Source organism: Rhinatrema bivittatum, chromosome 1 (genome assembly GCF_901001135.1).
Source record: "Rhinatrema bivittatum chromosome 1, aRhiBiv1.1, whole genome shotgun sequence".
Taxonomy (NCBI): Eukaryota; Metazoa; Chordata; class Amphibia; order Gymnophiona; family Rhinatrematidae; genus Rhinatrema; species Rhinatrema bivittatum.
In genome coordinates, this window is record NC_042615.1 from 362,614,565 (window position 1) to 362,630,154 (window position 15,590).

Sequence of the window (15,590 nt, forward strand, 5' to 3'; positions counted from 1 at the left end):
TGGAGCTATTGTTCTTATTACAGAAAATGAAAAGGGGAAATAGAAGATTCTGAAGGATAACCTAAATTCAATAAAGAGAATCATGTCTAGGCTTAGCAACAAGTATGAAGAGGGAATGAAGAAGATAACTTCCTGTACAATTTTGTCCCTCAAAAACAAAGACAATAACAGTTCCAGTGGTGAGCGAAAGGCAGCCCTGTGGGGTTAGAAGCAGCTCCTCACTATTTTATGGCTGCATTTGTGTTTGCGGTTGTTCTTCTTGGTTGGAAGTTATTATGGTTGGGTTTGTTTAGTGGGTGGGGTTACACATCAGAAATGGATGGAGGGACAACATGATGCAGATATGATTTGCTCAACTTTTGTTGGGTGAATATGGCTAGTGCTGTAGCGAAATTTCTCTCTCAAAAGCAAATAAAGTATGGTGAAAGCCCAAATCACAAATAATCAAAAAGGTAGAGCAAAAATCCCCGTTGATCTTAATATTCAATCTGTCTTTAACTTCTTACAGATGCATCACAGGATATTTCAAATTTGCTATGGGTTACACAGCCCTCGACACGGACAGTTTTTCGTACAACAACTGTCAGAAAGATCCAAAGATCACGGCTTCTAGAAATTCAGCTGATAGAAATAAATCGGTTCAAAAATTGGTCATTGCAAAAGTGATGCATCGGGGAGATAGGTTCATCTGGTTTACATAGCTTTCTAGAGTCTAGAGACACTTATGAGGCCTCAGTAATCAATGAACCATCTTGGGTCATCAACCCAGATGGACAATAGCAGATTCCCAATGACCATCTGGTTCCTGATAAAAAATAAACACGCCAACTGCACGCATCAATCTCTTCTCTACCACACACTGAGTCAGAGATATGGCATTGGCAAATGATGACTTAAAGACCTGCTTTTATCTTATTCACTATTCTTCACACTCTGATCCAAATCTGAATAGCAAATATGTTTTTTTGTTGGCCTGCCCAGATAACTATTTGCCTGAACTTCCTTTATGACTTCAAAATGGGTGAATCAAATCTTTAGGATGAAAGGTAATACTGGCACACTAAACAGTTTGTTACTATTATTATTTTCATTCAACATTCCCAAAGAATAATTCTGCGTTGATTTACAAATATATACTATAAGCCCCCTGCCTCATCTAGAGTGTTCTTAAAGAAATTCTCATGCATTTGCTTATGATATATAATGTTTATTTCTCTCCACAGGCTGGGTCATACTTCTGCACAAATGGCTCATCTCAAGCCATGGGTAACCGTCATCATCATCATCGCTGTTTTGGCTATAGTCCTCGTGATAGCAGCAATCATTGTTATACTTGTTTTAGTGGTCTTTGGTAAGAATCATTTCAACCTACATTTCTTTCTATAGATAATGGGCTTTGTTCTATGTTCTCCTCCCCTGCCCCTTTTTGTTTAGGGCAGGGGTGGCCCACTCCAGACCTCAAGAGCCATAAGCAGGCCTGGTTTTATTTATTTATTTATTTAGTTTTTTATACCGTCATTCGGTAGAGCCATCATAACGGTTAATATTCATGAATATGCATGAGTTATATTTGTATACAATGGAAGCACTGCATGCAAATCTATCTCATGCATATTCATTGTGGATATCCTGAAAACCAGGCCTATTTGTGGTTCTTGAGCACCAGAATTGGCCACCCCTGGTTTATGGGTACAGCTTTTCTCAGCATCAGAATGACAATCAGCAGGATATTGCAGCTGCCACCTTCCCAGAAGCCTCCCCACCACCTCCGTACCACCCTTACCCCTTCTGTTGGGGGTCTCTGAGGTAGAAAGGGGCAGGATCAATCCTCAGTTGCTCTTGCCCTACCGGCCATACAGCATGAAACAAAATTGATTGTTTTCTTATTCTCATTGTGGTATTGAGTTATTCTGATAGCCTACTACCTCCAAGAAAAGAGGGCATAGTCCACATTTTGTGACATCACTGACATTCTGGAGGGGACTTAGTAGGCAGAGGAAAGCAAAGCAAGGATATAGATTTTCCATGTCATCAAAAGAGAGCCTAACAAAGCAGGTGAAAGAGAGAGTGTTTCCGTTATTAGTAGTTCACAGGGTATTTGTTATGAGAGAAACTGACTATGTGACAACTTTAGTCACTGAAAGTGGAAGAAACTGTCATTTGCCAGCATTTATGAGGAACTGTTTTTTGAGGAGAAAGTGAGCCAACATATTTCATGCCTATGTTAACAAGAGTTGCAACATTTTACAAACTGCCAAGATGGACATATGTGAGAAGAAAAACAACATGGCTTAGATTACGATTTGCACATTCAGATTTTATGAAAGTGCCCTCTAACATCTGCTGGGGTATATTAAGGTGGAATAACTCTGACTCTTTCTTTTCTCTTTCTGTTCTTATAGTCAATAAGGGGGACAACTATAATATTCACTACTACAATGGTGCCTTCAAAATCAGCAACATGACCTACAAAGAAAACTACAACAAGCCAAACAGCATTGACTTTAGAAAGCTGGCCTACCAGATTGAGTCACTGGTAAGGAAGGTTTTTTCCGTATTATATTCTTGATTGGCTTCTATGTGTAAAATGAAACTAATAGGCGTTTATATGGAAAGCAGGCTTGTATTTAGAAGATAAGCTAAGGCATATGGATGGATAGCCTGTTTCTGGTACATTTCACAAGACAATTTGCAGCTCAAAATGTGATATCCTAATAAACATAAGGAAGTTAGAATGTATAGATATGATTTCCTCGGCAATCTGATGTCTCTCTGTTTATACATTCACACATAAGATTGTAGAGGAAATATGTTGTCAGTTAAGTGCCTCTCTTTTGTTTTTTCAAGAACATTTTGATTGTGGACCTCCTAACCTGATTCCCACCTACCTCCTACCATACATTTTTACTATCCTCGCTGGCCCAAGCCCTCCAAGAGATTCTCAGCACAGGTCATCCTCCACTTCCCCCTTCCCAGTAACTGAATAAGAATAGTGACAACGTTGTCCTGCCGCCAACCCCCCTCCCCGTAGCTGACTGGTCCCTTATTATCAGTTCCGGGATCGCAGTATGCTGAGAGCCCAGGTGCTTCCAGCATTGCTTTGGCAGCAGCACTGGAAGCGTAAGCTGTCTGCGTATCTGCCCAGTCCAGCCACTGCTAAGAGATCAGATTGGGTGGGTGGGAGGGTTACGGTTGCATGGAAAGTGTGTGGGGGGGGTAGGCCTTATGTTTTATTCTATTTACTGGGACGGGAGGAATCCAGTGCCAAGAATCTCTTTATTTTTTTTCCTTCAGAGAGGTGTTTAAGGGTGGGGTTTGGCCAGCAGGGATGTTAAGAATTTCTGGTGGGGGGGGGGGGGAATGGAATCAGGTCAGGAGGTCCATAACCAAGCTTTAAAAACAAACAAACAAACAAACAGGAATAATAAAGTTAATAAAGAAATTTGAAATATATAGAAATAGTTATCTAACACTATGGGTGTTGCCTATAGTGAAACTAGTGTCATTATTAATTAATTAATTCTAAAGGGAAACAAACGAGAGCTATTTAAGTAATAGATTACAGATATTCTAGTGTTTGTCTTATTTGAAAATTATAGCAAGTTGTTGAAAAATGCTGGAGTAATGGTTATTACATCTCATGAGGTTAAACGAACTGAACATTATTTCTGCTTGAATACAATAATCTCACTTCTTTTGCCAGCTTGAATTTTCTTTTAAATCAAATCAAATTCTTTTTGTCAGAGAAGTGTCTATTTCTTTCATATTTAACTGATATAAATCCTTACCTGGAAGATGCCATCTGGGATTCCTGTAAACAATAATTGGAAACTCTGAAGCCTTAGTCATCAACCATACACGAGACAGCGGAAGTAAAGGAAAGTTCTAGGCCAGGTGGTTTACATCTGCCAAGCAGCTCCAGTGAGGCTGTTTGGCTTGGCCAGCCTGCCTGCGTTTATGCAGGGAAAGAGGTGTGGCCATTTTGTTAGAGCTTTTGGAGTGGAAAGAGTGTGTTTGGAGTGGCTTTCCATTTCAGGCCTCACAGCCTGATACCAGAGATGACAAGGCACAAAGGCAGATTCCTGGCCCAGCACCAACCCAATCTGGCAGGCTTTGTCTTGGTGGAGGAGCAATCTGTGAGGATTTTCTTCTTTTCTGTGTGGTGGAGATACTCTGTCTCTGTCTTCAGGAGAACTTTACTCCCTGCCTGGATGAGGATAGGGAAAAGAGATCTGGAGGTTCCTGCCCTAAGGAAGTGGAGGGACAGCAGTTCTTGCCCCAGGACAGGATTTGTTTTGGTGGGGGGGGGAGGGATTTTTAGAAGATTTTGCGCCTGTTTTTGATTGGGAGGAATTTGTGCCAACATTCCTGCCAGGAAGTGAGGTAAAGAAGGACATTTTTTTTCTGGGATTTTTTGGGACTCTCTACCAGAGAGGTGCCTGGGAACAACAAAGGAGGACAGGAGAACCTACATAGCAATCACTAAGGGCTTATCTTCCACTCCCTGAAAGGAAAGGTTTTTTCCCTGGTGGTTGCCATATAACGGACACTTATTCAGAAGAGCAGGCCTAAAACCTAAAAGGAGACTTGGAATTTTGTGAAAATCAATTGTAGACCATCTGCTGATTGTTTTTGGAGATATTTGGTTACTTTAAATTTTGTATTGAGACAGCCCACCACTGTTTTATTGAGTGCAGAAGATGATCCTAAATCCAGGTCATCCACCAGTGAGAGAGGGAGATCGAGAGACTGTTTCCCAGCCACCCCCTCCCCTCCCCCATACACACAGGCTTAGGGTCTTGGAAGTTTATCCTCTCCCTCCTGAAGAAAAGGACCCAAGTACCCCAGGGCTTGTGGACAGAGAGAGAGGGAGTTTGTGGACCTGGGACATAGTTTACCCTTGCATTCCAGGCACCTACTCAAAAGAGGGGTCTAAAACAAATTTATTGGCCGAAAGCTAGGATTTAACAACAGTTAAACATGTCGAAATCTTGGACAAGACATCGTTCACTGATAGATAGATGGGAAAATAAAACTGAATCTCATCAGCAGAAACGTAATATCCAATACCGAGGTCTGCTAAAATCTGACATAAAGGGAAGATATAAATATTGAATAAAGTGGCCAAAAGCACTGAGCCTTGAAGCACACTGGTTGGTAAGGGAAAAGAAAAGGAACTAACTCCATTTGGATGAGATTCTTCTGTGGTTTATTCTGTAGAAACAAATAAAACCATTTAAGGATGGAAGATGTGTCGTCCATTGAGCAGAAGCGCCTGGATTAGAATTTCATGGTTTAGGATATGGAACGCAATGAATATGTCAAAAAGGACCTAAAAAATTAGAGTGCCAGATTCTACACCACAGCAGAAAACACTGAGACTAAGCAGTAACAAAAATTCAATGTTATGAACCAGCTCGAAAACCAAATTGGTAATCATCCATAGGCCAATTGCAATAAAGTGTGTTCAGTCCAACGCTCAGCTTTACCTGCCCTTGAATGGGCATCTTCTGCACACAAGACTGACTGCCAATGCAGCAAGGAATTTTGTGCACAGAAAAATGTGCGTTAGAAAATGTGCGGACAGCTTAGTGACTTTGCAAGGAAATTTCCATGCAGATGTGGGCTTTAAGCATAATCATTCATTCCCACTGCAGAGAGGTGTGCTGGCTTAACTTGGATTTTCTTATCACTGGAAACTTAGGGGTAGATTTTAAAAGAAGCATGTGCATGTGCTTCCCAGCGAGCGCACATGGACGCGCTGATTTTATAATATGTGTGCACCGGTGCACACATGTTATTTATTTATTTATTTATTTATTTATTAAATTTTAGAGTTTTCAAAACACAATTAAAACAGAAATTGGAACATTGTTATGACAGGTAGACCAAAACTTTCCTTTGGCCAATAGCGTAAATATAACCTGCCCAAACCCAACCAACCTACCCTTCCCCCCCCCCCCCCCCCCCCCCAGTTCAAGCGGAAGCTGTTTATGTCATGATGTCTGGTTCCATATCATAGTGGTCGGGATGCGTGAATGTACTTGGTCTCCACTAGTCTCTTGAGGAGTCTCTGGTGGCAGGGGGTAGCTGCTGCCAATATTGCTGCCAAAGCATCTTACAGTAATTTTGTGCCTGTTCCGATTTGCCAGCTGCCGTCATAAATTCAAATTGAAGTAACATAGTCAATCGGTTCTTCCAATGTGCAACTTGCGCTTATCAGCCGAAATCCTCCCGGCCATTATGGTCTGTATACCGGTCAGCAACGCCTTGCCCAGGAAACTGTTGTTGTTGTGTCCGGCGTGGAAGCCAACTTCTCGTGGAATAGTCGAAAGAAGACATACCTTTGGGTCCTTGGGAATACATCGGGTAATTATCTGCCCCAGTTCTTGTAGTATTGCCATCCAGAATTCCTGTATGACTTCACATTCCCATATGATAGGGAAGAAAGTTCCCTTTTCTACCTGACATTTTAAACATACATCAGAATCACATAGTTTTGCACATACAGTGCAAAATTTTGTATCCTACTTCTCTCATGGTAATATTTTCCGAAACTTGATGACAACCTTTCAGAGCCCTGATAACCTCCTCATCAGTTAAAAGTATATTTGCCTGTTTAACCCATTTTTCTCGGACAGCTATTATAACCATCGAGTCTGGTAGATTATTTAATACTTTCGAAAAGGATGCACAAGAGTTAGCCTCCGACCCATCAGCAGGAAGAAGTCAAGTAATTTCTCTACCTTCTGCATTTCCAATTTTCCCACCACTGCCGACTGTACATAGTGTCGGGCCTGTAAGTATCCATAGAAGTCCTTGGCCCCTATATCATATTGTTCCATAATCCCTTAAAAGCTTTTAATCGTGTTGGTACCCGGCTCTAGAAACTGCTGAATAGTGTCTAGCCCATGCGCTGCCCAATATTTAAATATAGGAGAGGATATCCACTTGGGAAATGTGGGTTGCCAACGAATGTCAGCAGAGGAGTAAGAGTACTTGTCATCCCCAACTTGTCAAGCATAAATATCTCCACGCCTCTCTCCCCGAGGTTATGAGTAGGCTGGTAGCAAATGACCTTGGCAGCTGTGATTTTGGAATTTGGACAATACGGCCTGAGCCATTCCTAAGGTAACGAGACGGAGAACATACACTAGTATTGTTTACCCAGTCGTATATATGCCTTAAAATACAAGTTAAATTATATTCTCTCCAGTTAGGGCATGCCCAACCACCCTGTGTCCTAGGTTTCATTAGGGTAGCAAGTGGCAATCTGGCTCTGTGGGAGCCCCATAGATACTTCCGCACTCCCCTATTTATGCACACATGTTATAAATCGGCGGGCTGTGCACACATGCATGCCAGATTTTGTAATCCACGCTGCGGGCCGGCGTGTGCAAGGAGGGGTAGACTTCCGCAATTTTCAAGCGGCGACACATCCCGGCCTTCCCCAGTTCCCTCCCAGTCTGCTCCCTTGCAGGGAGGCCGGCACTTGTGAGTTTATTGGCCTTTACGCGTGTAGCCGGGCCTTTTGGAAAATTGGCTCGGCGCACACAAGGCCCGGCCATGCACGCGGCCAATTTAAAATCTACCCATTAACTCCTTGTCAGAGATGGAGTTAGCTTTTCAGTGCTGCTGTCTCAGCTAGTCTGTGGCTGAAAATAATCATTTTTAACCCACCCAGCTTATGTGTTCTCTCCAGTCTCCTTTCCCTTCCTTGATTGCACCTTGGCTCGCCAGGGAATTCCCCTGTTGGGCACCAGGAACACTGCAGCAGCGGCACTCATTTCCCTCTCTGCATTGCTTGGTGCCAGGTGGAGAGCAGCGAGTTTCCTCATTCGCAGCGGGATGGGGAGAGCAGGACAAAGAGACAAAAAAAAAAAGCCACATCCCGCACAGCCACTCCTTCCCCCTAGCTGAGACCAGCATTCAAGGTCCAAGAGCCAGAATGAGGCGCAAAAACGTACCCAAAGGGGTCACTTTCACTCAACAATCTCAGCAGCCCTTTGTTTTGCACTGACTGACAGCTCTGCACACCCCTTCCTCCCCCCTTAGTCAAAATGTGCATTAGCATTAGCAAAGCATTAGCTAGCTGCGTCGGGAGTTAAAACTGTGCACTGAAATCCAACGCACAGTTTCTAAATGCACAGATTATTGCATTGGCCTGCTAGAAGGTTGTTGTTATGAACAAAGTGTTGCAGTTGCTTGAAGATGAATTTCTCCATACATTTAGATAGGAACAGTAGAGACGAAATAGGATGGTAGTTGTCAAGGATAGTGGCATCCATATTGAGCTTTTTAAAATAGGACAGACTTAGGCTTCCTTAATTGAGGCAAGGTAGTGCCCTTCTACCAACAAGGTGTTCATGGCATGAGATGAACTTAACAGGTTAAGAACATACATAAGAACATAAGAACATGCCATACTGGGTCAGACCAAGGGGTCCATCAAGCCCAGCATCCTGTTTCCAACAGTGGCCAATCCAGGCCATAAGAAACCTGGCAAGTACCCAAAAACTAAGTCTATTCCATGTACCATTGCTAAATGGCAGTGGCTATTCTCTAAGTGAACTTAATTAATAGCAGGTAATGGACTTCTCCTCCAAGAACTTATCCAATCCTTTTTTAAATACAGCTATACTAACTGCACTAACCACATCCTCTCGCAACAAATTCCAGAGTTTAATTGTGCGTTGAGTGAAAAAGAACTTTCTCTGATTAGTTTTAAATCTGCACATGCTAACTTCATGGAGTGCCCCCTAGTCTTTCTATTATCTGAAAGAGTAAATAACCAATTCACATTTACCCGTTCTAGACCTCTCATGATTTTAAACACCTCTATCATATCCTCCCTCAGCCGTCTCTTCTCCAAGCTGAAACGTCCTAACCTCTTTAGTCTTTCCTCATAGGGGAGCTGTTCCATTCCCCTTAACATTTGGTTGCCCCTTCTCTGTACCTTCTCCATCGCAATATATCTTTTTTGAGATGCAGCGACCAGAATTGTACACAGTATTCAAGGTGCGATCTCACCGTGGAGCGATACAGAGGCATTATGACATTTTCTGTTTTATTCACCATTCCCTTTCTAATAAGTTACTGTAAATTAATGAATTAATTAATTTACGGATGTCAGCAAGCATCACACCTTCATCACAATATTGGAGCATGAACTCAAGGGACAGTAGTTGTGTTTTAATGAGCCAATGATTTGCGAGATTTCAGAAGGAGTGAAAGGAAAAACACCTCCCAAGTGGAGGGATAGTCAGGTATGCCAGTGTCAACAGTGTCAGGCCTTGCAATTAACTGAGCAGTAATCCTATTAATCTGAGTATGAAAGGAATTTGCAAATTCATCTGAGGTGAAAAGGTAAGCTGGCAAGGCTCACACATGCAGAAATAACTGAGGAAAGAGAATGTACTATGTGGAATAACTCACGGGGCAGGCAGGTTATCAAGCAGTCCTCATGCACACCAGCCACCCAGCTATCTGCATTCGTAAGGATTGAACTGAGTCAAAATTAGCTACAACTCAGGATTTGTAGCTAATTTTCCACAGGCGCCTCAGGACATTAATGCATGTCCCAAGGCATCCACAGCCTAGCCTTAAAGGGGCCACATGGCCTTCCCCTCTGCAAGATGGAAAAACCCCTGGGGGTCTGCTTAGACCTCCTGTTCCTCTGCTGCTGCCTTAGCAGGTCATCTGTACTTGAGGAAAGACAGAAGCCCTGCTCCCACAACCCCAACTCCACCCCTTCACAGAAAAATGTGGCCCCCAAAGTAAGGAGCCAGGACCCCTTCCCCACCCTAGCCCACTCGTTGTAGAGAACACAAGGCCCTGGTGATCCAGTGGACCGCCCAAACTCCCACCCCTTCCAGATCTCCCCTCCCAGCTTATAGAAAAGCCTCCCTGGTGGTCTAGTGGCCCCAGATCCCCCTCCAGACTCCCCTTACTTGATGAAAAGGTCATCAGTGGTGCAGCGGGAGCCCAGAATGCCCCAAATATCCCAGGCCCGGGTGGTGGTCATTTTTCAAAATGGCACTGCCCAGCCTTTGCTCTATCACTAGGGGCAAATTCACAGTTAAAAACTTACAATCAAATGCTAACCTTAAACTAGAACACAATGAGGATAACTTTCAAAACTGCTTGCAAGTGCCCATATGCACGTGTTCATGGGTGCACACAAATTTACTACTGTATTTTATAACTTGTGCGCTCAAGATATGTGCAGGTTAATACGAGCACATATGCATGCAAACATACATAAGTAAAAATCATAAGTTGTGCAAGTTCAGACTTATCTGGAAAAGTAGTTGCACTTATTCAGATAAGTTCCTGTTTATGCCTGTCAGTAGCGGCACTTAGCTGGATAAGTTTGAAAAGCACCACTTATCTATCTAAGTAGCACTTTACGGACTTAACTGGGTTTGTAAGTTAGCTGGATAAAGCCAAAATAAGTGCTATTTATCCAGATAATTTCAAATTTGTCTATCCAATAGTAGCAAAGGCGCTACTTAGGTGGATAAGTCAGAATTTAGCCAGATAAGTGTGCGCAAATGATATTTCTGCATATTTGGACTTTGGATTTTAAAGAGATACATGAATAGATTTTACTTGTGTTATTTAGATGCATTTACCTGCCCCACTCCCACCCCCCTTAAGTCGGCTTTTACATGCATAAGTTGGGGGATTTTACAATGTGCGCAGGAATGAAATAACCAGTTTTACCAATTAGTCTACCATGACAGAACCCATGAAATCTGACCACCACTTTCATAAGTCCATCCAGAATTATAGGAATTTAAAGAGGTGCTAGTTGAAAGTGCAAGTAAACAGGACATTCTGGCCCAATTTTCACTGCAATAAATCCTGCTTTGCTTTAACTTTTATTTTTCTTCCAAATGCACATCACTGGTGTGTTTATGTTTGAAAGTATCTGTGCTGGAAGATGAAATAGCGCACGAAAAAAATTTCACGATGTGAACCGATTCCGGTTTCGATTCACATTTCTACTTTCAACTTCACAGCAAATCCAGGGAGACATTTCTCTCAGCCTTCCAGAAAGCCTCTGACAACTCATATTACAGTCTATACACACTATTCTTCAACCTGTACTAGGCCACGCTGTCCACATTCCCTTCTTAAACACAACAGGTCTCAAAGTACTCGCTGTCTTTCTCAGATGGCTTCAAGCTATTGACTTCCTCTTGTTGCAGGAGGAAAACAGGAGGCTTTCAACCCTGTTTCCAAGATCCAGTCGGGCACATGTTTCTCTTTTCTGGTCCCAACTGGTCCTGTCACAGTTCCTTTTTCCTCATGTACTTTTTAGTCTTAGATCCAAATTCCAATCACTTCACACAAGCTCCCTGAGACATTATTGTCGTATCTCTGCCAACTCTGACCTCTATTCCCTTGAAACCACCGGAGAGGGTGATAGCTGTTGCCTTCTCTTTGCTTGGTGTCTCTGGGGAAGCCCCTGCCCTTGCTCTAAGCAGGATGATATTCCCTTTCCAAATCCCAGCCCTAGGGGCTGAACCAGTCTGCCTGACAAGAAATTCAGGACCACCCCTTGACCAGCCGATAACCTTTTGTCAGCTGGAACCTTCCCTTCTCTTTTGTCCTCTCTAGTATTTCCCATAGGGAGAAATCACATTATCCAGAATGCACTCTCTGCACATTATATACTCTGCACTCCTTTCTGTAGAAGGCGGGGCCACGTATATTTTTAAATAAATAAATGGTAATAGCAGGATTCAGGAAGCAGAACTGGCACAGCAGAGCTCATTATGGTGATACCAGTAGGAACAGAAGTCACTTCCAGTTTTTATCCCATGCCTTACCAGCAGTCTATCTCTCTTCTCCCAGCTCCTATAACTTTATTATATAGATAAGTTACAGTGCTTATTGGCCCTTTCTCAGATGCGTAGGGATTTTCATTGTAAACCAACTTGCTTTATGAAAGACTTCTACACTTGCTCTTTAATAGTGTTGGGGTCCAAAATGAGGCAGCGTTCAGAGTCCATCAAATGCTTTGAAGTGAAAGTGCAATATGTATTTACAAGGCTGACTGTGCAGTGTGTTTTACCTTTGAGGTAACTGTTCTTTTCATTCTGTTAACAGCTTGCAACAACGTACCAGAATTCAGAATTTGGAAAGCAATATATTAGATCTCAAGTTATCAATTTAAGGTATGTCAGAAATCAACCTGCACACAGAGTACAAGTCTCCAGCATTTTATTGGAGTCTGCTGTCTTCCCAGAAACTGTATAGAGGAGAAATGCGATGGTGACTCTGCCTTAATATACTGAATAACAGAAAGCTGAATATTCCCATGGAGAGAATATTCAAATCCTGCTGTCTTCAAGCCACTGTCTGCCTATGTCAGCAGGCTTAGTGATCATGAGAGGGAAGGTGCAGGTGATTTCCTGTGTTTGTGGCCATCAAGCTTTGAATAATCTGTATATCTCTTTGCTGTAAAACTGGCACACCTGTGAGGGAAAGGCATATCTGGCCCACTATAAAGTGCAATAGTGCCAAAATGTTCTTATTACTTTTCACATGGGCCATATAGAAAAACAACAGTCCACCATCATGCACATTTTGTCATCAGCTTCCTCAAAGGAAAAAGATGACCGCCACCCCCACCAACTAAAAGCGTTTTGCTTCTGCTGACTGTTGAAGCTTTGCACAATCTTTCGAATAGTCATTGACCTGTTTTTTGAAGCATTCAGTTCGTGAGATTAGCTGCCAAACTCCAATTGAGATGCTATGAAAAGAAAAGAAGCCTATGCAACAAATCTGGGGGAATTTATAATCTTCCTCTGAAGGAGCTAGTCTCACATAAGAACATGCCATACTGGGTCAGACCAATGGTCCATCAAGCCCAGCATCCTGTTTCCAACAGTGGCCAATCCAGGCCATAAGAACCTGGCAAGTACCCAAAAACTAAGTCTATTCCATGTTACTGTTGCTAGTAATAGCAGTGGCTATTCCCTAAGTAAACTTGATTAATAGCCATTAATGGACTTCTCCTCCAAGAACTTATCCAATCCTTTTTTAAACACAGCTATACTAATTGCACTAACCACATCCTCTAGCAACAAATTCCAGAGTTTAATTGTGCGTTGAGTAAAAAAGAACTTTCTCCGATTAGTTTTAAATGTGCCCCATGCTAACTTCATGGAGTGCCCCCTAGTCTTTCTATTATCCGAAAGAGTAAATAACCGATTCACATCTACCCATCTCATACCAGTTTGCCTGTGCACCAGTATTGATTCTTATTGCTGTGTCTGGAAGTCTATTCCACAGATTCACCATTCCCTCGTTATCCCACTCTCTAAATTTAAGTACATGCCTTCAGGGCCACAAAATGTTAAACAGATCAAATAAATAAATAACATTATACGATATAATACACACATGGTTAGTTAGAGTTTTGTCTTACGATACAGACAGATTAGAGGATACATCTTTTGATCTTTCAGATTTCACTTCTTTGAAGAGCAGATAAACTTTGGTTGATGCTGTTAATTCTGCAATGCATTGACTTTGGGAAACAACTTTAAAAAAAAAACCCATACCGGGTTGTTAGGGGTCTAACATGCACTATAATCACGTATAAAATCGCACAATATATGCAATATTTTGCATCTCCCCAGATACCCTCCCCTATTACAATGACTTTCTATGCATGCGGTTTGCATACATGAATAATGCAAATGCATGCAAAGGTCATTAATAGTCAATTTTATGTAAATATTTTATTGCGGCCGACCGAGAAGGTGGTCAGCAATGATAAAATATCTACACCTATTTGAAATGTGTTAGATGTGCAGCGGGAGGCCTGGGACCATAACAAGGTCCAGAGGCTCCCGCCGCACATTTAAAGTGACAGAATTTTTTTTTTAAAAAGTCGCAGCCAAACAGGGAGGTTGAGCAGGTGTTAAAAAAAAAGAACCATGGGGAGGTGGTCCCAGTCCCCCTTCCCCCTCTCCCTCCCCCTCCCCAAAGCACACAATAACATGTGGTGCTGGTACTAATACCCCCCCCCCCACAAAGTACCTTATTCAAATTCCCCCCACACACATCCCCGAAGTTAGGGACCACCATCACATTAAAGGGCCCGCTCACCGCATTCTTTTGTGCTGCAGTGTTTGGCACAAAAATAATGCCATATAGTCATGATGTTTTTTTCAGGGGAGGCCCCACTACTGTGACGATAACCCCCTCCCTGAGATGGTTGGACCTCTCCTATGAGAAAACATCATGGCTTGATGCATCGGAGTAAGTTTTAACCTGAGAGTAAAGTGACTTGCCTAAGGTCACAAGGAGCAGCAGTGGGATTTGAACGCTCTTCTCCCTGGGGCACAGTCCACTGTTCTAACCACTTGTCTACTCCCCCACAAGCTGGATACCTTGTCCTGCATATTTACTGGGATGAGTCTCCTGCTGAGTATACTTGTGCAAAGTTATTTATTATTTATTTATTATTTATTTATTTATTTAGAGTCTCTTCTATACCGATAGCCGTTTGCACATCGTATCGGTTTACTGGGTAATGCTGCCTGGATAACTTTAAACCTAAGCGGATATATTCTGAACACAGGCAACTAAAAAACACAACCCTTGCAGGCCAGCAGGTCTGATTTCCTAGCTCCATCTCACAAAATATTTTAAAATATATCTGGGTACAGCACCCAATCCCACTCCCATCAACTCCCTAAAATATAAAATAAAGACATGGAACATTGTGGCCTGAGGTCTGCCCTGCCCTCACCCCTGATATAATATTTAAATAAATCATCATCAGCTCCTATCCTACCTCCTCTACCCACCTGCAACCTTTACCCTCAGCCTTGCAACCAACCCTAACCCTTCCAAACCTCTAAACCTGAGCCGGGAGCTAGTATGGTCATACTAAGCTTCTGGCCACTTCCAGGGTGGATCCTAGGCCTCTATAGCCCATGTCCTTTAATTTTTTTATTTTAGAAAGTTGAGGGGGACATCAGGCACTAAGCCTAGGCAAACTTTAAAATATTTTGTGAGTGAGGGGGCTGGAAGAACAGGTCTTTTGGCCTACAAGGGCTTGGTTTGTTTTTTTTTAAGTTATCCAGCTATATTCTGAATATAGCCAGGTAGAGTTAAATTTATCCGTGTATGAATACTGGTGAGGCATGACAAGACTTATCCAGATAACTTTGAATATAGGCGTTATCTTGGTAAGTTATCCAGTTATACTTTCCCTGCCCTAAAATGCCCCTGGAACATCCTCAATTAATCCAGGTAAATGTTATCCATGTAATGCCTTACTAGGATTAAATTTAGCCGATTAAAGGGGCAGATATTATACAACAAGCATCAATGTTTGCCAGGGTAACTCAAAAGTTACCCAGACAAACCCCTTTGATTACTGGCCTCAGAATGAATAAATACGATATAGATACAAAATAATCAGTGAAACAGTGTTGGATTACATCACCCGATCTTGCCTTGTTCCTGCCTTCTCTCCAAAGGCCTTCCAGCCTTATTAGCAGATAGCAAAATGACATGTCCACTCCACTGTATTAAATTATCTTAATGCATTTCTGCTGTTC

The 15,590-nt window shown here is 42.4% G+C and overlaps 1 protein-coding gene across 1 annotated transcript in view; it reads left to right on the forward strand.

Annotated features, from left to right (window-relative positions):
* LOC115096050 overlaps nt 1-15,590 on the forward strand; it is a 55,353-nt gene that overhangs the window by 17,843 nt on the left and 21,920 nt on the right. Inside the window, exons 2-4 of the mRNA XM_029610572.1 lie at nt 1,224-1,351; nt 2,403-2,536; nt 12,118-12,185. Of these exons, the coding sequence (XP_029466432.1) occupies nt 1,224-1,351; nt 2,403-2,536; nt 12,118-12,185 (330 nt within the window). The remainder of the gene's footprint in view (nt 1-1,223; nt 1,352-2,402; nt 2,537-12,117; nt 12,186-15,590) is intronic.